Genomic DNA, 21,695 nt, shown 5'->3' on the forward strand with positions numbered 1-21,695 from the left:
TTTTTGCTCAAACACTGGTGACGTCAAATGAATAAAGCTTGCATTATCTATAATTTCCTGAATGATTATGTTTTCTTGAAAGCGGTGTTATGAAAGTAGCGTTCGTTAATTGAGGATTGTCAGGTAAGAATGTTGAATATGTCTTGTCTATTAATTTTTTTTTTATTTTCTAAAAGCTTTGAAATTTTTATTGTACATATGTTTACCCTATAGATTAAAAAATAGCATTTTGTTATTTTAAAAATAGCTTAGATTACTTCAGTGTTAGTTTTTTTATTCTCAGATCTTTGAAATAGAAATTAGATGAGTGAATCTTTGCAAAGTGTATGGTGTTTATTCGCACTACTGGTACCCTTACCGAAAAATAAGCTCTGCGGCAAACATTTGCTGCAAGTTTGCAGCAAACATTGCCGCAAGCTTGCAGCAAACATTTGCTGCAAACTTGCCGCAACCATTTTACCATGCAAATGAAGGTTGCGGCAAGCTTGCTGCAAACATAATTATGCAAATTAGATTTGCCGCAAGCTTGCGGCAATTGTTTGTTTGCTGCAAGCTTGCGGCAATTGTTTGTTGCAAACTTGCGGCAAACTTGCAGGAACTACACATTATACCAATGTCATGTGTGTAGACATATTCAATTTATCTCTTTCAAATTACACAGCAACATTTTTAAAAAATCAATTCATGTCTGTATACAAACAGTCATTGAAAGAGTTCTTGCAAACTTACGAGATTTAAGGAAATACATACATGCATTTGAGTTTTGAAAAAGGGGGCAGGGGTCATTCTCAAATGACATCATATACATGTATTAAGAAATGAAAAAGGATAAATCTCAAATGTGTATTGAGTATAAAGCTAGGTAACAATTGCATAACAGAATTGAACTTAGTTTTAATAAACATGGTACAGTACATCAGTTACAAAATTCAAACTTGTAATAGCTAAAGTTTTTCATTACACACATACATGTATATATAGTTGCTTACTTTATTATGTATGATGATAACATTAATTATTTTATTAAAACATTTTATGAATTATTTGTACTTACAAAATTACATACTGAATATCTTTATCTATTGAACCAAAATGCCTCCTTGATCTCTTATTTGTGAAATGCATTTTCCAAACACAACCAACATGACCTAGCCACAATTTCAAATTGATAACTTCCAGGAAGTGCCAACTAGGCATGCCCAGTCAATATTGTGTAATTCTTGCAATGTTCTGGCAAACATATAGAATGGTCAAAGTTTTCTGCAATCTTGCGGCAAACATATAGAATGGTCAAAGTTTTCTGCAATCTTGCGGCAAACATTCTTTATAATTTTAAACTTTCTGGCAATCTTACGGCAAACATTGATGTTTCTGCAAACTTGCCGCAAGCTTGCAGCAAAAAGCTGCAATGTTTGCCGGAAGTTTGCAGCTAGCGGCAAACATCTGCAAACACTATTTTCTGTGTTCCTGCAAACTTTTTGTTTGCCGCAAGCTTGCAGCAAGTCTGCTGCAAGTTTGCGGCAAACAATTCAGTTCCATAAGGGTAGCTATACAGCCATTTTTCACATGCCAGATTTTAGCGAAGATACGTTTTGTTGGTTGAAATCAAACTAATTTTATTTTCTATCTGTTTCCAAGGTAGCGCGTTACAGTTATGAAATATATATCAAAATTAAACTTAAAAACTGTTAACAATCCTCTATTCCAGGCTCTCTTGAAATTAAGCTTCTAACTGTTATGGACTATGTGCACACGTATGTAATCAATCTATTCCATCACAAATGTGATTTCTGATGTATAATAAACAAAAAGATTAATAATTATTAATATCATGTGATTTGCCTAATTTTCTACAAAATTGCATCACAAAGTTCGTATTATGAAGGGAGAAGTTAACATTGTAATTCAAGACTTTTGTCCAGTATGGATTTGAACATAGAGACGGCAAAATGGGAAATAGCCGTTGCAACACACGCCATACATCCTTCTTGTCTCTTAACCCCTCCTTGATGACTGTAATATCCTTTAGATATCTAAACGTTTATCTAAAAATTTTATAACTGTTACAGTGATTTTCCTATTCAAATGAATGGAATGGGAATATGCAAAACCTTGATGTAAAGTGCGTGCTAAAATATTTGAATATTTTAAATTAATTTAGGGTAGAGGGTGTGTCATACCTTATTCAAGAATTTAATCTGAGCTGGTGCTTATCTTTTGATTCTTTGGGACAACAAATACATAGAAGACATTATTTCAAATCTCATGAAGTACATTTCAATGTCAGTGATCAGTGTCAGTGATAGAATTATAAAAATATCATAAAATGTAGTTTAAAAGCGACAATTCACCCATATGGTTTTGGATTTCCATTAAAAGGACTGTTGTATAATGTTGCAGATATATTAAGTTGATGGTAGTCATTTTGAAGATACTACAATTTCGTAAAAGGTGTATTTTGTCTAAGGGTTACTTCCGGAATACATGAAAGATATGTTTTTAAATCAAGTATACAAAAAGATAGGAAAATGTATTACGTGTACAAATATGTTTATACTTCAATTGTCTCTTCAAATATCTGCAAAATGGTATCTGCCATACATGATAATTATCCACATGTCTTCAAAAATTGACTGGACGCGGTCAAAGTTCCGTATCCTTTCCTTTGAAATTTTGATAAAATATCGCGGATTAAGATAATAACAGGAATTTTATTTTAGAATTAAAACCATTCTGGCTATTGAATATGATACATTGAAGTCTGGTTTCAGAGGGAGGAAATATTGGTAAAGTTGCACTATGTTGAAGATTAACTGATTTAATAAGTTGCTATGATTTGAAATGGACAAAAAGTAACCTATAGTAATAAAAAAACACAAAAACTTCGTTCATACTTTTGGTGAAGTATTCTATGAATATTTGATTTGGTCATAATTTTGCTTTCAGGAAATATTTTAAATTCCATAGCGTTATGATTTAATGAAAAGAGCACAATATCATGAATATAACATGTTTTCGTTAACGAGAAGATTCTTTCATATACAAATTTTCAATGACAAATATATGTCAAAAATTCTTAAATAACATTCAAATCGTTTAGGATTTTACTAGATACGATTGGTGTTGTTGTGAACATCGCAAACACAGACCTCTGTATGCCTTTGTGTCTGTTTTGAAAATATCTTTATCAAATCTAACAGAAAAAAAACTTTTATGTTTTGTATCTAACATAAGTTGTACTAGAGATGAGTAATGTTTCATGTATGACGACCAAGCTGTCGGTACGAAAAAAGAATAAGAAAAATACCGAACTCCAAGGCAAATTCAAAAAGGGGAACCATAAAAACCGACAACATCAATTGCTATCAACCAACGGAACACCTAAAAAACAACTGCCTTATTCCTGACTAGGTACATGCATTCTCCGAAGAAAAATTAAGGTTTAAACCTGGTTTTATAGCTAGCTAAACCTCCTACTTGTATGACAGATATTTATAGTTCTATTTCATTGAAAATATTGGGTCAGCAACCCAAAGCCATGAATGTGACAGTTTTTATCCACTCTATTCATTGGTAGATATAGTTTAAGGTGTGATTTTTCAGGCTTTTCGGACTTCCATTCCCCCTTTTAAATATACCTTTGCGTTCTGTATTTTTTGTTAATACTTTTATGATATTCCCAATATTTTGCTTTCTGAAATTATATCCAATCCCTAACAAGCATCCGAACATGACTCATGTAGAAGTATGATTTTGTGGTCTGGAAGTCAACATTATGGTCACACTGAGCTAAATGACAAAAGAAAATGATATTCTTAACCGAAGATTAAGGAAAACTATTGAGTCGTTTCTCAGATTAATCTTCTACGCTAGATATGTTAACACTTTGAAAACAGTTTTGTTAGGAATCTGCATCAGATTTTTCACAAAAAAATAAGTACAGTTAATTCTTCTCGCTGCATTATCTATTCACCAAACATGCAAACTTCTATAAAAAAAAACAAAATAGGCGGAACAAATAAAACATTACATCCTCAATATTATAAACATTGATAATGAAAAGATTATATACATTTTAGTCTTAGATTAAAACCAGTCTAAGAGCAATAGATCATATCATGAATAAATTAATTTCCTTGACATTTTTGTAATGCGCACTCATAAAATACATTCAGTAGATCAAACATTTCCTCTTTCATTTATTCATATATCAAATGTGATGTTAACGTTAAAGAAACAATTGTTCCATTAGATAAAGTCTCTTTTAAAATCATATAACCCTAAAAAAAAGTCAGTTGTACGAAATAGGTATTCTTAATCATAAATAAGAATCAATATATGCAATTATGGAATTATGAAATCGGGACTTGTAGTTTTAAGCAGTGTAATATTTTATAAAATGTCCGCATTGTATCAAACTTTTTTGTTCTGTTAACCTTGTTGTTAGTAAAAATTATCAGATTTATATAATCATTTTCTGAGGGACAAATGATGTAACGATATGTTGCTACATATTTGTCCCGCCTTTTGTATGGCAAATATCTATAAAAATTACATTTTAAAAAAAAGATCAATGTTTCTCGACGATAATTGAATAAAAGATTCAAAGTCTGTTATCAAACAAAATAAGGAAATAAAAACGTATGGTCACCGTCTAGAAAAGAGATATTTCGAAAAAGGCGATAACAATTTAAATTCATGGGAAAACATTGCGCTAATTCTGAAAGCAATGTTGAAGGACGTTAGACCGAATTGCCGATGTTTTCACAGGTTATTAACAATTCAATCCCGCTATTCGCTGTTTTTGTTTGTTCTCAATTACACTAAATAGACATTAATACACACATGATGGTAGTTAGTTTTTAGCACAGACACGTAATATATAAGTGGAAGGTCGAAAACAATCATTGAAAACAACGCGTCATACTAAAATAGTATGAATATCAATAAAAAAAATTTTTTTTAAATTACCCTAGCATGAACCTGGTCCTCTTGTCTTTCATATAAACTCTTGCGAAGTGATTATATTTATATGCATTCCTCTTCATTTCGACAACTACTGAACAAAACAAGTTTACAACAAAAATTGTGCACCTGTTACCTGAAAATATCGATGTGCATGTTTACAAGCTTTCAAACTCGGAACATCGATACAAAATGGTTAAAAAACACATATTATAAGACCATATATTACCTCTATAAATGTACTTCATTTACAGGTATGCGTCGCTGGGTTACTGTATTGTATTGTTGGCTTTCTTCCAAAAACTATATGCGTTAAGAAATGCAAGTGCCATACACATTCAAATTGTTCAGTGTAATTGTCAATATCCATACATACATACTGCTATATATTCCTTGAATTTAGATCACAAGATTTCTGAATTACTTTCTTAATAACTTCTGTAGAGTAACATATTAAACACATACTATAAAGATTGGCTTTTTAGAATAGATCATTTCATAACAGTATGAAGTATAGAAAATTATCATTATATTATAATTTGAGTGACTTTCTCATTGACGAATTTCCAGATTCCGTAGTTGTTTCTTGAAAGTCTCTTCTGTTATGTGTGTGTTTTTTAAGGGTTGCTGTACAGTTGCCGTATACACTTAATTTCGTTCAATTCATATGAAAAATAAGACCCAATCCATCAACACGTCTGCTTAAAACTTCATATAGAAGATTACCACCTTCTCAAGGGTATTTAATTGTTTACTTTTATCTAAATGTCTTCCTTTTTTTCTATGTTTTCTTTGTATACTTCTTTTTTTAAGTACATATTTTAATGGTTCCCGAACCGCTTTGTTATGTTCCGCAAATAACGTTTCCAATTCAGAAAGACGCTAATAACCGGAAGACAATTTCATTTTCTTCTCGGCAAATCTAACTTCAGAACGATTGTCATTCTCAAACCGGTAAAAGAGATATTTCGAAAAGGGGTTAACAATTTGTATTCGGGGGAATACATTGCTCTAATTCTGAAAGCAATGTTGAAAGATGTTAGACCGAATTGCCGATGTTTTCACAGGTTATGATGAACAATTGTCTTTAAGGAAGTGATAGGGTTTTGGTCGATATGGTTGGATTGTTTTCTTATGTGGTTTTCCCGTATCGGTTATCAAACACTGATTTGAGCTACATGTATAAAAATATAGAGCTCGAGCGTGCTCGTTTTGGTTTCTGTCCTTGAGCCTTTTTACTTTTGTTAGGGCACGGCAGGGATTTGGCCATTTGCAAACAATTTGGTCATGATATTTTAGAGGGGTTAATATCCTGGTATTTATGTTGGTTAAGATGTGAACTATTAAAGATATTACATATTTGAAGCCATTACCATTATACTGGCCTTTTGATTTTGATATGATAGCTTAATGAATACGAACAAGTAACTGACAAGTAGACACTATCAGAATTGTGCATGTATAAAGTACTACAACTAAAGGGTGATCCATATTCTTTATTTCTAATTTGACAAGGTATGGTTTATAATAAACAGGTAAAAGCCATGCGCATTAGATCAACCAATAACGGTGATACTAATGCAATTTCTCATCAGCATAATATTGTCGTTTTTTTCATACACCCTATAAGAACAAGAAAAGGTCCGACAATGTTTCCTACAAGTGGTCAAGGAAATATATTTGTTGGAACAACCCAACCTAATTTTCTTTTGCAAATTTATCAGTGCAAGGTTATGCTAGCGCACCGTCTGGTGCCAAGTTTTTAATCTTCGGTAATAGACTTCATATTTAAAACAAAGTGTTGTAGATAACACTTAAAATGTTATAGCAAAAGCATGCTTCTTGGATTCAAAACTTTACTCACTGCCCAATGTAAAGATAAACCATCTTTTGTATATTTAAAGACTGAAAAATTAATCAATTAGTCATTTTCAGTCTTCCGGTCAATTTTCAGACTTGTCCAAGGAAAAAATAGTACTGATCAAACACATCGTTAACAGTCTATTAAGAAATGTTAATTCAATTTATAGACTGTTCAGTAGATTTAAAGTATATGTACAAATAAAAATAGTACTGATTTGTCTGAAAAGTGTACTGAGAAGTAATGAGTTGAAAGCAAGCAAAAATTTGAATAGAATTGCATTCACAAAAACACGAGGAACTCTCGCAAATTTAGTTATTAATTGTGATTGTAATGACATCGAACAAGACCTTTCATGTGCGCTAAGACATTATAAGCACTATTGATTTTCTGCCAGATTTGTCAATATAGTCAAAATTAGTTTGATTTAAAATTATGCCGATTTTAAAATATAGTTGAGAGATTGTACACAAATCATTGAACAGAACAACAATTAGAATTACATAGCTTTTTTTCACAAAACGACAAGGCTCCTGGTGTTGGGAGTCCATTAGGTGGTATCGACGGCCATATTCTTTAAACTACAGAATAATTGTTATATTGCATGTATATGTTGATAAAAGTGGGCGGTAACAAGTTATTATGTATGGTCTTTGTTTTTCTAACGTGTTTAAATTAGTGGTGGACTTAATAGGCTATATCAATACCTTAATTTGTCAATTTATTATTAAATTTAGAAAATAAATTCATTTAATTTTCATTTCCATCTCAACCGTAATTTCTCCAGTTGTTTTTGGTCTTCTGTTGCCAGGGTTGAGCATTTGCAATCTAGCGCACTTTAATTTTAAATTTATTTAAATTTTCCATTTTTATTACCGATTCTATTTTAAAGATCTGATTTACAACATTTTAGAACATGTAGAATTTGAATACTTATCCCATTTAGTTTGCAATTATGAGTTTGGATACTTTTCAATTTACATATAATTTACCGCTTCCAACAGACCCTATGTTCATAGGTTGGACACATACGGGAGCCGTTGCCTTACTTTGCCAATACATATATTTATGACTTCATATGTGTTCCTTTTAATAATGTAATCCTACTTCACTCTATCATGATGTCTATCTGTTCAGATTTCGAAGAAAACCTTTTTGTAATGATTTTTTAAACTGCCAAAAAAAATCATTAAAATGTACTGTGAAAACATATATCAATGCGATGCTGTTGTGGATTTATGAAAGGAAAACACAAACACCATAATTATTAATTTGAAAACTTACAGTTTTGAATTGTGTAAGGCAATATTCAATTTTCAGTGAAAGCATGTGAAGAATCATATCAATTTACTTACACATATAATGCCCAAATGTCAAAATAACAGCATAAAACAAATTCGCCATTGTTTCTGTAAAACAGATTGATCAACGTAGATATATACAAATACCATATTTTAGAAAGACACATATAAATATAGGTCTCATTACAGAACTAATGGCTGCAGTAATTGGAAGTCGACTCTTATCTCATATTTTGCATTGACTCATATTAATGTTAATCGTGTCATATTATGGAGCGGTAGCCAAATTGTGTTGAGCTGGTTGAGTTCGAACAAGACGTTAAGACAATTGTCGCCAAAAGAGTGAAAGAGATCAAAGAACCAACAGAAAAGTTTACATGGAAATATTTCCCAAGTGAATCTAATCCCGCCGATTTACTATCAAGAGGAATAACAACTCAAAGTTTAGAGACAACGTGTTATGGATGAACGGCCCTGATTGGTTAACGAAGGAGAAAAAATGGCCAGAATGGAAAATAGATGAAACGCAAATTATGTCTACGTTTGCTCAACAAGAAGTTACGGTTGATACGACACAAATACTGAATACGCACGATTTAACACAGAAAATCAAAAACATAATTGATATTGACAGATTTAACTCATTCAAGAAAGTTTTGAAAATTACATCCTACGTACAAAGATTTATAGCTTATTGTAGATCAGGAGAAAAACGAACTGGAAACCTTAATACACAAGAACTACAGAATGTAACGTTAACTTTGATACAAGAAGTACAGCAAATACACTATTGTGACTTGAAACAAAGCTTACAAATAGGAGAGACCAAGACACACAACTTAGTTAAACAACTGAAACTTTATTTAGATAAGAACAACTTGGTTCGTTGTGAAGGACGGATTCATAACGCACCATTGGATGAATCTACCAAATTCCTATATTGGTACCTGCAAAAAATAAATTAACTAAACTCATTATAATGGATACTCACATTTCACATTTACACTCAGGACTGTCAAGTTCCGTCACACTACTCCGTCAGACATATTGGATACCGAGTATAAGTTGCGAACAGTATATTACGCAAATGTGTGACCTGTAAATAAGTTAAAAGCTGACCGTATACAGCTCGAGATCCGCCAACCTTACCGAAGGACAGACTACGAGAAGCACCGCCGTTCACAGTAACGGGAGTTGGTTTTACGGGTGCTCTGGCAGTGAAAAACGACGATGGAACTACTAGTAATGCTTACATATGTTTATTTACATGTGCCAACACTCGCGCTGTGCATCAAGAAGTGGTGGACAATTTAACAGAAGAAACATTTATCTTAGCATTTTGAAGATTTGTAAGTCGAAAATCATTAACGAAAACGATGATATCCGACAATGCTACTACCTACATTGCAGCAGCTAAGCATATAGAAAAACTCACACGATCAGCGTCACTTACAAAAAAGTTGAACAATTATGGTACAAAATGGACATTTATTCCAAAACGCGCACCGTGGTACGCTGACTTTTGGGAAAGATTGGTAGGAATTACAAAAGATTGTCAACATTGAACTTCATAAGACAATTATGAATGAAGTTGAAACTATTCTGAACGACCGTCCATTAACTCACGTTTCGTCAGATCCTTTAGACGAACCGCTAACGCTATCACATTTACTTTACGGACGTAGGATCACAACACTACCATACCCTGATAATAGAGACTTTGAACAATCGACGTATGAGATGACTCGTGAATCTGTGAATAAACTGTCTCTATTGAACTTATTCAACAGTTTTGGTACAAATGGAAGCACGAGTATCTTATCTCTCTTGAGATGTTGTAAAAGTGTACGAAGAATCACCGAGGACAAAGTGGAACCTAGCTGTAATTGATCAATTGAACATTGGAGGTGATGGGAATACGAGATCTGCTGTAATACGGACAAAAGGACAAAAAATGGACTCACTTCGCGTTCGAGTACAAAATTTTATCCTCTTGAAGTGTCAGCAAATAGAGACTTTATAATAGACAATACATGTGATATTAATTATCCTTCTAGTTCTAGAAACTTAAGCCGTAAAGCTAAAAAGTGTTGACATGGAGAACATTAAGAAATGGACAAATGGAAATAATTCTTAATTCAGAGACTGTAAATGCAATTTTATTTAGTTTTTTATAGACATTAACTCATTTCAGAGACTTTAGAGTTTTTCAGTAATTGTCAAGTGTCACATAATATTGTAGTTTTAATATGTTTAATTTCATCTTTTGCGCGGCCCCAGGATGTTGTGAAGTCCGCATACTAGACGAATAGTATAGCGCGCCACTCAATTGTATCGTCACAATCGTTGACGTACTTCCTTTAGCTTTGTCAATACATTCATCAAACTAGCAAGACGTCTGTTCTTTATAGTTCATGCCATTATACTATATCTTAGCCACTATACGCAGTATTATGTTTAAGGGTAAAAGTTACGTCTAATTGATTTGTATGTATGATGTTTCATTCTTTTATTGTTTTGCCCCGATGGTTAATTTCTATTTTCACTTTTATTTTTGCGTTCCAATACTCTTGGCTGCACTGTTGTGAATATTTATAATGAACGAAAGGAGAGTGAATATAAACTTTTTTCTATTTTAGGGTTATTGATCGTACGATCATGTTTATGTATATATTATTGTTTATGGGAAATATAGTTAGGAAAGGGTTCATTCTCTCTGTTTGATTAGGGGTATCTTGACATGTGACTTCCTTTAGTTTTTACCTAAATATCCCGTGTCCCGTTTTCTCCCCTGCTTGCTCAATTTACATTATGGGTCTATATTGTAGCCAGGATATATTTACTAAAGGGTTATCGTTGATAAGCCCATTTCTCCCATTTCTTCCGACAGTTTTACATTTCTTTTTGTATTTGCGCCATTTTCCATGTTATTCCCGTGGGAACTTCCGGTTATCAAGTCCAGTCAAAATTGACGGAGTTGGCCTAGTTTCCAGAACCCTGTATTGTGTATAGATATTTTTACATCAATAACAACGTTAATTTACCAATAGTAAAGTACACACTTTCCGTGTTCTTGCATTTCCGTAGTAAAATTTTTTCTGTAGCAGACAATATGGGCGGTCCAAAGCTCACGGAACCATAACCAGAGCAAGCACACCGCACCTATTGGATCTTACAACACATGACCATTACCAGGTTTACATAAACCTCGATTTAATTTATATTTATGACCTGACCAAGTGACCTGTATTGTTTGACTACAAATACAATAACGTTTTCCACGTTTACACACGACGATTAATGTCCATGGGGGATTCCTGCTTTCCTCTGTTTTCGCTATGGGCATTTATTTATGATGTTTATTGATACTTATGGATGAGTCATTGTTGAAACTTATAACTGTTTTGTTATAATTCATCTTATTACGAATTTAAAAACCATTAACTAGACTGCTCAGCTAAGCTACCGAGTTATTTGAAAGCTACCATCGCAGTTTCTCACACACACAAACAATATTTTACCTTCGTTATGCTCGCCCAGGAACGTTAAAATATCAAGAAAACAGAAAACATAAATATTTTTGTTTTTTTTCTTAATAAGGGCTTCATTTATTACCTGTAATATAAGTAAAATAGTAACATAAGCATACCCTAAAACATATAATAGGTCGGTTTTTCAGAGCGAGATACCCACATTTCCAAAAAGTAAGAATGTGTAAACTAATATTACATTTGTATGAGAATGCCATCTTTCCCCTAATAAACAACACATGTATACTCTGAAATATGATAATTCTTTACCTATCTTATTGCTCATTAATCATGTCGAGTCTGTCATTTCTAAATAAAACAACCATTAAGTGTGAAATCATGAACTAATTAACTCATCATAGATACCAGAATTACAATTTTGTACGCTAGACGCGCGTTTTGTCTACAAAAGACTCACCAGTGACGCACAATTCAAAATAAATTATAAAGGTCAAATAAAGTATAAAGTTGAAGAGCATTGAAATTAAAAAAAAAACGTTTCGCCAAAAAAAAAAGAACGTACAGCAAAGGCAGAGTTAGTAACATAATTTATCACCCAAGCGTTTCACAGCTAAAATCAATATATTTGTAGATTTTTGTCTTTTAAAAGCCGAAACTCGTGATCAAGTATGTTGACGTACTAGTGATCGTCAAAGTACCCGTTCATGTAAATAGACGTGAACATTATAACATGAATATCATACCAGTTGACAAACATAAATGCTATTGGAAATTAGATGAAGTATAATGATTATAAGAAACGTATCATTTATTTTGATTATACACTACCTCAAGCATACTACACGACACGTGCTACCTTAAATACCAGCGAAGCAAGCATCGGTCTTTTACGACATTTATTGGTACAACACAACTAAAATGAACTGCATAAGTTTCCAAAATGTATTTAGTCTTGTATTCGTAAGAAGATAACATTGGTATTGTATTTCTCATTCACCAATACTCATTCACCAATATACGAAACTCTTTTGTTCTGTTGTTCTGATCTGTATTTTTGATGTTCAGTTCAGTTCCGTCTTTTAGAAGCGTATTAGCCATTTTGTATCTCAAAAAAGACGAAATTAAACAAAAGTGATGATAACATTCTGTTTTATAGTATGTACAGTTATCGGTATTCATTTCAATTGAATTTAATTACATTAGTTCTATCTTCGCTGGAATTTGCCATGGGGATAATTATGAAAAATAAAGTTCGAATTAAATCGGTAAATAATATAATAATGATAATACAACACATGTACAATTAGAGATATGATAAAAATTCCACATACCAAAAAACGTTCTTCCTTTAAAGAATTTGACCTTATTTGATAAATTAATAATTCACGTCCATTCATTTGACAATGACTGAAAAATCCTTTCAACAAATCTATGAACGCCATTTATGTTGAAGACAAATTGTTAGCTCTATTTTCAAATATAGCTTCAATTGAAGTTAACTTTGCTTAAAAAAAATATCTATGAACATTTTCTGTGATATGAGAAATAGAATCATGTGCAAAACAGTGTAGCCGAGACCATTGATTCGCGCGCTAAAATATCCCATTGACTGGGTCAGATTAGGTGAACGTTCGTCTGTAACGCCCACAACTCACGACGTAATTATTATAAACATTTAAACTGTGGGGTTGCCAAAGGGTCTCAGTATATATACGAACTACAGTGCACAGTATATTATATACATATTTTATTTGCGATCATAAAATGTACGAAGTCGTCCATTACTATGTAAATTGGGTCGATTTAAAAAAAGCTGAATATGTTTCTGTTGCCAAGGATTTTTCACAGGTATAGTAGTTAGCAGAAAAATTCACCAAACTATACATTTTACCTATTCAAAAACGTAAATGCAAATTCCACAAGGCTTGATCCAAATAGCCTTTTTATTGTCTAATAACTTGCAAGTACAAAAAAGACAGGACAGAAGTATATTTGTATGTATGTTTGTGTACGCACACTTTTTAAAGTTGATCATGCATTCGTTCTAAAATAAAATTTTGACCAGATAAAAGTTAAAAGATGACATAATTGGACAACCGCAATTGTTAAATCGCTTTGACGTCCGAAAAAAAAAGATAATAATCAATACATGCATTGTAACTTTAAAAGCCAGTTAAATCCTTTTTTTTTCTGCTGAAAGAACGTGCGATATCATAAAAATTGATTATCAAAACATAACGAAAACACAAGTAAAGAACGTTTAAGTATTCAATATAAATCAAAACACAAAGGTTATTCCTGATTAGGTTTTCGAATTATTTTATTTAGGCGTTGAGACCCTTTGGTGACCCCACAGTTTAAATGTCTATAATAAATACGTCGTGAGTTGTGGGCGTTACAGACGAACGTTCACCTAATCTGACCCAGTCAATGGGATATTTTAGCGCGCGAATCAATGGTCTCGGCTACACTGTTTTGCACATGATTCTATTCCTTTTTTTAAGAATCACTTGAAAATTCCTCCATTAAATCTATGACTTCTTCGAGTTTATGTGCAAATTGTAGGTCTTTACTTTCTTCCATGTCCTCAAAATCATCAATAATCTAAAAAAAAAAGACAATATATATTTGTATGTTAAAAAACTGAACTGATTTAGTCGTCCCTCACAAAGTATCAGAAATGGACTATTCCAAATAGTTTCATCTATTATTTTATAATATTTGAAAAAAAGTCTTTTATAACAAAAATCATCTTTAAAAACATCTAGCAACAGGAAAAGTACTTGTTGCTTATATTTTCTGACACTTTTACATGTATTATCTTTTTATACATAAGTTAGCTGAAGACAATTTATAAAGTCTTACTTATGAACTGTTAAATTATAACTATATTCTTTCCATCATTCAAAAAACTAACAATGATTCTTCTATAATGCACATCAAGAAACGATAGATTAAAATCGAGCACTAAAATATTGTATAAATTAACCCGACTTTTAATTTGTTTTTTTCACATTACCATAAGATAAATAAAGGCAACAGTAGTATACCGCTGTTCAAAAGTCATAAATCAATTAAGCGAAAACAAATCCGGGTTACAAACTAAAACCGAGGGAAACGCATCAACAATAAGAGGAAAACAACGGAACAGTAGAAACACTGAACTGCAACAAAAACAAACGCCAACATACATAGAAACGGACTTTTTTTATAACAACTGGCATATTCCTGACTTGGTACAGGACATTTTAAGAAAAAATGGCGGGTTTCATACAAATGAAAATCGTAGCAACTTTAAACCAAAACAAAGAAGCCGGAAATGGAAGAAATATCTACAGTTCAATTTGAAACATTTGAACGAAAAATATATAACTTTTTTTCAAAGAAAAATTTACTTCACTACTTTAAATATGTACAGGGTTTCTATTTGGTTATAGCATGACACTTATACTTAAGTTTGCTTACTTCAGATCTATACTTCCCAATAAACAAATTATACAGCTGATGAAGGGTAGATTGTCGACTGAACTTCAGTTATGTTTTCTGTGTCTGAAATTAATATGAAACACCGTTTTTATTTGTCTTACCAATAATCATGACAATATTAATTACGACTTTGTCAAATAACAACATTTTAATTTTGATATTATACGTTCATGAAATAGAAGTTTATTCAAATGACATAAAAGTGATGCATGAAATATATAAAGTGTTTATTTTTTGGTATTCTTTTGTAATTAAATAGATGTAGGATAAACGTTAATGAGACGTCATTCCTGTATTGGTAATATATATTAATCTCCTTTTGGTAAATTGTTCAATATTTTGTTTTATAAACCAGTAATTTCACCAAAAATCTTATATTTATATTACCATGAATATCCAAAATGAAATATGTAAACGTGTGGATTTTGGACATCAATTTCTTATTATATTAAAACAATATTTGTACATCCTGATTATTTAAGCACGGTTTGTTTATTAGCACTTAGATTCACTGATAAACATAAAGAATTGATAACATAAAACAAAATTATAGTTACAATTGATATTTCATCTATTTCCCTAAAAAAATCTTGTTCATTCACTGGCTCTACTCGTATGAAGAAAGGAGCGATGAGTTTTCTGTATCTTGGTATATCTTTATGGAACAAAAATTTATGTGGTGGCGACTCCTGTTCAATTTCATGTAAAATACTAAGTGTTGATTACTTATGCTTATTTTCTTTGCAACAGAATTTAAGCAATAATATTTGACTTGATATTTTTTTTAAATGTTATAGTTTTATTTTACCGATTTTTTTAATCTTGAAATGTGAATAATTCAACAACACAGTTATTAGTTTCGCTTCTCTGTGTGTTTAAATTGTGGCAATTTTTTATGGTATCATCTTATTAAATCAATGAAATAAGACAACATAAATGTAACTGTTTACAAATCTGACAATGCAGTAAATCATAAATCTGACCTTGTTTACTTTATGTGCTGTCTGCGTGAAGCTTTCTACAAAGACTTGTCTCAAAATGTCCAAACATGGTTCAACATGACCAGGTACATTAACATCAAACAATATGTCTGGTTTTCCTATCAATGTAGCCCAAACTCGCGTAGCATACCTAAATCATAAAATACAGAAATATTAGAAATGAAGATCTACAGGATGAAAAAATAATTTGTTTCAATTTCTTGGGCTAAATAATTGGTTTGTATAAAGATGAAATCAAATAGTTGGTTAAGCATCTTCCAAACATAATAGATATAAGAAGATGTGGTATGAGTGCCAATGAGACAACTCTCAATCCAAGTCAAAATTTATAAAAGTAAACCATTATAGGTCAAAGTACGGTCTTCAACACGGAGCCTTGGCTCACACCGAACAGTAAGCTATAAAGGGCTCCACAAATTACTAGTGTAAAACCATTCAAACGGGAGAACTAAAGGTCTAACCTATATAAAAAACGAGAAACGAGAAACACTTATAAGGTTTAACCTATATAAAAAACGAGAAACGAGAAACACTTATAAACCACACCAGGAAACGACAACTACTGAACATCAGATTCCTGACTAAGGACAAGTGCAAACAATTGCAGCGGGTTTAATCGTTTTAATAGTACCAAACCTTCACCTTTACCTGAAACAGTAGTGTAACATCACAACATAGAAAGACACACTATAAAATATCAATTGAAATGGCCCTAACTCAATCAAAGGACATATTAACACTAGTGAACATACACTGAACAAATAAAGTTGATCTATGATACAATGTAAATACAAAATAAATAAAATAAGGGAAGAATAATAAAACTAACATGTTATACCGCTGTGAAATGTTAAATAATTTAAGAAAAACAATGTGCTTGAACAAAAATATCAGCCATTTGCAATAACTTTAAACACAGGTAAATGAAAATTATTCTGTTGTTAGGTATACGTGTACAGTTCAAATAGAGAAAGGAAATATTTTAACAAAATAAATAATTTTGATGTTCATAGTACGAAGAAGTGAAAATTTATAATAATACCAAACACTTATGAAAGCTGGTATATAGACCAGATATAACCCTGAATAACATTAAATAACAAAAAAGCATTACAATTAGTATCAACAGGTCAAATAAACAAGAAAGTACGATTTGAGAGTACTCGCAGTTACTGACAGCTAGTTAAAAGCTAAAAACAATTAATAATAAAAAATCATGCATCAGAGACTAAAATCAACTAAAACACATCCCAGGGATTTAGTATTTTAACGTCATGGACAAACAAAAAAGACATGACTTGTGCAATGCCAAAAATAAATGTATCGACAGGCAGTAGGATAGTTAGGAGTTAACCTCTTTATAGATCAAAATGAACGTGGGTGTGTCTTTATACATCCCGTTTGAAAAGAATACAGTTTTAGTTATGTTTTAATTTGCTGATGACAAAATCGATATTAGTGCCGATGTAAACTATATTCAAAAATCTAATTACAACATTGGTAAGATAACCTTTAATAATAAGTTTGTTTAAAGGTACATATTCTGTGTAAATAAAAAATAAGTTAGATGGATTTAGGTTTTATTTTCATATCTTTTTTGGTCATATAGCTCTTCATATAATCTTGTGGTTCTTATTCATCGTTGTCTTTAAAATATTAGACTTTGAACGTTTATATTGTTGGTCCCTTTTGGTCATCTTTACAAGAGGTAAACTTTAAATTAGACATCAGCATAAAAATAAAAAAAAAACAATGTTTTAATATGTTAGAAAAGAAAACAAACCGATATATCCAATCATTAAACGCTTGTATGATTGTCTAAGATTCATCATTAAATTGGAAAAATAATCTTTATTGAAGCAATATGCTTACGTAAATAGATATAAGGAACACTCACCACTCATTTTTCCATGCTTGTAGAACATCTGACTCAATTTTATAGTCGTTTCCAAATTTATCGAACATGCAGAGGAAGTATCGAATTGATATGGACAGTGATTGCGAGTCTATTAATCCCTCAAACGTTGAATCAATGTAGTCGGTAAGGAGCAACTGGAGATAAGTAAATAAATAAATATATATATTTGGTATATATTCATATAAATGCAAAGCTTTCCATCTACATGCTAACTAATATGTTCTGTTTTGCTTTTCTGAATGAAGCCGATGATGAAAGGCATCACACGACTTAAACTTGCCTTTTCATACATATATATATATATATATATATATATATATATATATATATATATATATATATATATATATATATTAGCATCAAATCCATGTCCTTTCCTTAAATCTGTGTCCTATTCTATATGTCGTCATAGACGTCACAAATGCATGTCCTTTCTTTTCTGTAATATGTGTTCTTTTTAACAAGTCATTCATTGTCACTTCTTCATGGAAATATTTTTGATGTCAAAGATTTCATATTCGAATTATATCAACATCAGTTAAGGTCATTGAAAATTATATGTGTGTTAATAAATGAACACAGAAGGGGTTCGACAGGGATAAAAGACTCTGGGAATAAAGATAAATAAACCAAGGGAAGAGAAGGAGGGTACTTTGAATAGAGTGGAGTACAATTAGGGATATAATAGAAATGTATTTTGACAGATTTTCGTTTGGAACTAAGGAGGAGGGATTTGAGGTAGGAGTAAGGAAACGAAAATAAGGGAACCGCCTACAGTTTCTTGCATATAAAAAAGGTTTGGAATGCGTACAGAAGTCTTAAAGGCCAAATGGTTGATTCTCATATTAGTCATTCTGTCCAAAAATGTGTTTCTGATTTTTATCACAGTGTTTAAAAAGTTCAATCACGAATATAATCATATAAATAGGGTTCTTGCTGGTAAAATACTGCATAAACACTGACAATACCATTTGAACGAGAAGCAGAACACTTGTTAACGTTTCAATGGAATTGAATGATAATAGGTCCATTATATAAAATCTTTTGTTTGCTAACTCTAGCTTTAGATTAAAAGGAGTTTTCCATTTCAATCTTACCTTTGTATGAAATAATCTATTTAAAAAGATGTCACCAAAGTCAGATTCTCTATTAGACTTTATTTCATCCGGAAGATTTGACTGAAATATATGTATAGTCTCATATAATTGTACGCAATAATATGTGTTGTTTTTTCAACTTTCATCAAACAAAAATGTATTACTACTTCATTCCGAACACGAAACAAAAAATAAAAAAAATAGTACTGCTGACTTTCCAAATATACAATATAAAATGTTTCAAACGGCATATTGAAGGGTCTATAAAAATTATCTAATTATAGCAAAAAAAAAAAAAAAAAAGAATCAAACAAAAACGTGAAACAAATATGTAAACAACCCAATGACGAGATATGCAGAACTTCTAAATGGTGTACTAAATGTCAAGTGAAGTATCAAGGATCTGTAAAAGGCGAGTTGTTTACACACTATAAGTATACACTTCTCATCCCCAATTACCTGAACTAAACCGTCAGACCACCCTGCATCATTATACTGTAAGTTACTCAAGTTATTCGTGCAACCGGGCCGAAAATTTTACCATCAATTAAATCTTCCTATATTGTATACACTCTTTGAATCAAGTGTCAACAACATAAAAGGCTGGTGTACAGTGCGTAGTAACCAGTTTTTAGTTCCTGTTATTCATAATATTAAAAAGATCCTTCTTACTTAATGGCGTTGACAGATGTATCTAGAACATTTAATAATTTACATTTAATGGGTCTGCAGTGTAAAGAATTCGTTTAATCATATTTAGCATTTCGATCAAATATCTGTTGACCTAGAACATTGTTACATTGCAGCCTCTGGTTATATATTGCTATCGTTATTCCTGAAATATACATAAAAAAAACTGAAACGTTAGTAGAAGCGAATACTTTGGCAAAGAATTTACTTAATGTGAGTATCAGAGGTATGTGTATTATAATATGTTATTCACGAAATGAAATATGACACTTGTTGCACGGACTGACATGTGATAACCCATTATTATAAGGGATTACATTGTACGTATTGAGCATCACTTCTGGTCTTTTATTTACAATAAATAAATAATTTTAATAAATTTTCAAGTATATGTTATCAAACAATGTCAGAGTTTTGATAAATCATAACATTACTGCAAGAAAAAAAACTTACCTGAAAATAAAAGAAGTTTTGGCTAACGACTGGTTGGAAGGGAGTGTTGGGATTATAACCAGGTTGATACTTGCAATTTTACAGTAATTAAGAACCATTGCTGTTAAGAGTTCCTTTAACGTTGACATTCTTAATCATACATTAAGGACATCCAGATGGGCGAAATAACTAACACATTATTGTTTTACTCTAGGTAAGTAATTTGCAAATTAACAGGATTCACATTTGATTGTCTCCAGTGAAAGTAACTTAAAGTTACCACAGCATAATATGTATGTGTCAATAATACCACAAACAAACATCAAACAAATCATCAATGAATGAACGAATATTTACACAGAGTTGAATGCTGAAAACCAGAACTTATCAATAAATCGATACATTTGTACATTATTGAAGTAGCATGCTCTAAGAAATCTTTTAAATTGGAAACTTGTTAAATTGATTATATCGTATTAGTTAACATCAATAAGCATCAACCCTTAGTATATGCTATAAACTTATTAACTAATCAGGACGTCAATTTACTTAGTAAAAAGGTTTCCTTTCGAAAAATATATTGAAAATTACATGATTAACTGAGAATGAATTAGCATGGCGTTAGATGCATACCAGGAGACGCTTATCTTGTCAGCCCAACCGGTATGGCTCCTTTTGGAGTTCAATCAGTTTGTGTTTTTTACTATGAATTGGCTCTTCCTAATCGATTTAAAAGATTTGAACATTGGTAAACTCCTCTCGCTTTAATTCATCACACATTTGCTAGTCTAGGCTAAATGTCAATGAGACCACAAACAAACAACAAGCAAACCATCAATGAATATATGAACATATATATACAGAGCGGAATGAAAATAAAAGTCAGTAAATCGATGTGTTATTAAAGTAGCATGCACTCAGAAGTCTCTTAAAAGGAAAACTATTAAATTGGTTATCGTTAAAAAAAACCTTAGTATATGTTCTGAACTCATAATCTTAGCAGGACATCGATTTATTTACTGAAAAAGTTTCCTTTAGAGAAATGTATTTACACAATTTTAAATGGATGTGAATTCGATTGATGTATGCATACCAGGAGACACTTACTTGTTGATGCTTCCTGTCTGCATTTCGAGTTCAATGAGTCTTTGTTTGTTACCTTCATCTGTCTTATCCTAATCGATTTATGAGGTTTGAATATCGGTAAACAACTCTCGCCTTGATTTGATATATTTGCTAGTTCAGGCTATATGTCAATGAGACAGTCGAACAGAAACAAACTATGAAAAAACAATCAATTATTGAATGAATATGGATACATAGTAAAATGGGGGAAAAAACGAGAGTGAATCGACAAATTGATGTGTTATTGAAGTATTTTCTGTAAGAAATCTCTTTAATTGGAAAGCTGTTAAATTGATCATTAAGGATTAATAAGCCAAAAAGCATAATT

General features: G+C 31.6%; 1 protein-coding gene across 16 annotated transcripts in view; it reads right to left on the reverse strand.

Moving 5' to 3' along the window:
• LOC127718597 (plexin-B1-like) overlaps positions 1 to 21,695 on the reverse strand; it is a 338,385-nt gene that overhangs the window by 81,147 nt on the left and 235,543 nt on the right. Inside the window, exon 28 of one of the 16 annotated variants that reach the window (XM_052224685.1) lies at positions 18,003 to 18,157. The exons of 14 other annotated variants lie outside the window; for them this stretch is intronic. In XM_052224685.1, coding sequence (XP_052080645.1) covers positions 18,003 to 18,157 — 155 coding nt within the window. Of the gene's footprint in view, positions 1 to 14,191; positions 14,223 to 18,002; positions 18,158 to 21,695 lie in introns of all 16 variants that reach the window. One more of the 16 variants, XM_052224680.1, reaches the window with a different exon arrangement.

This window comes from Mytilus californianus, unplaced genomic scaffold (genome assembly GCF_021869535.1).
Source record: "Mytilus californianus isolate M0D057914Y unplaced genomic scaffold, xbMytCali1.0.p SCAF_1, whole genome shotgun sequence".
NCBI classification, from domain to species: Eukaryota; Metazoa; Mollusca; class Bivalvia; order Mytilida; family Mytilidae; genus Mytilus; species Mytilus californianus.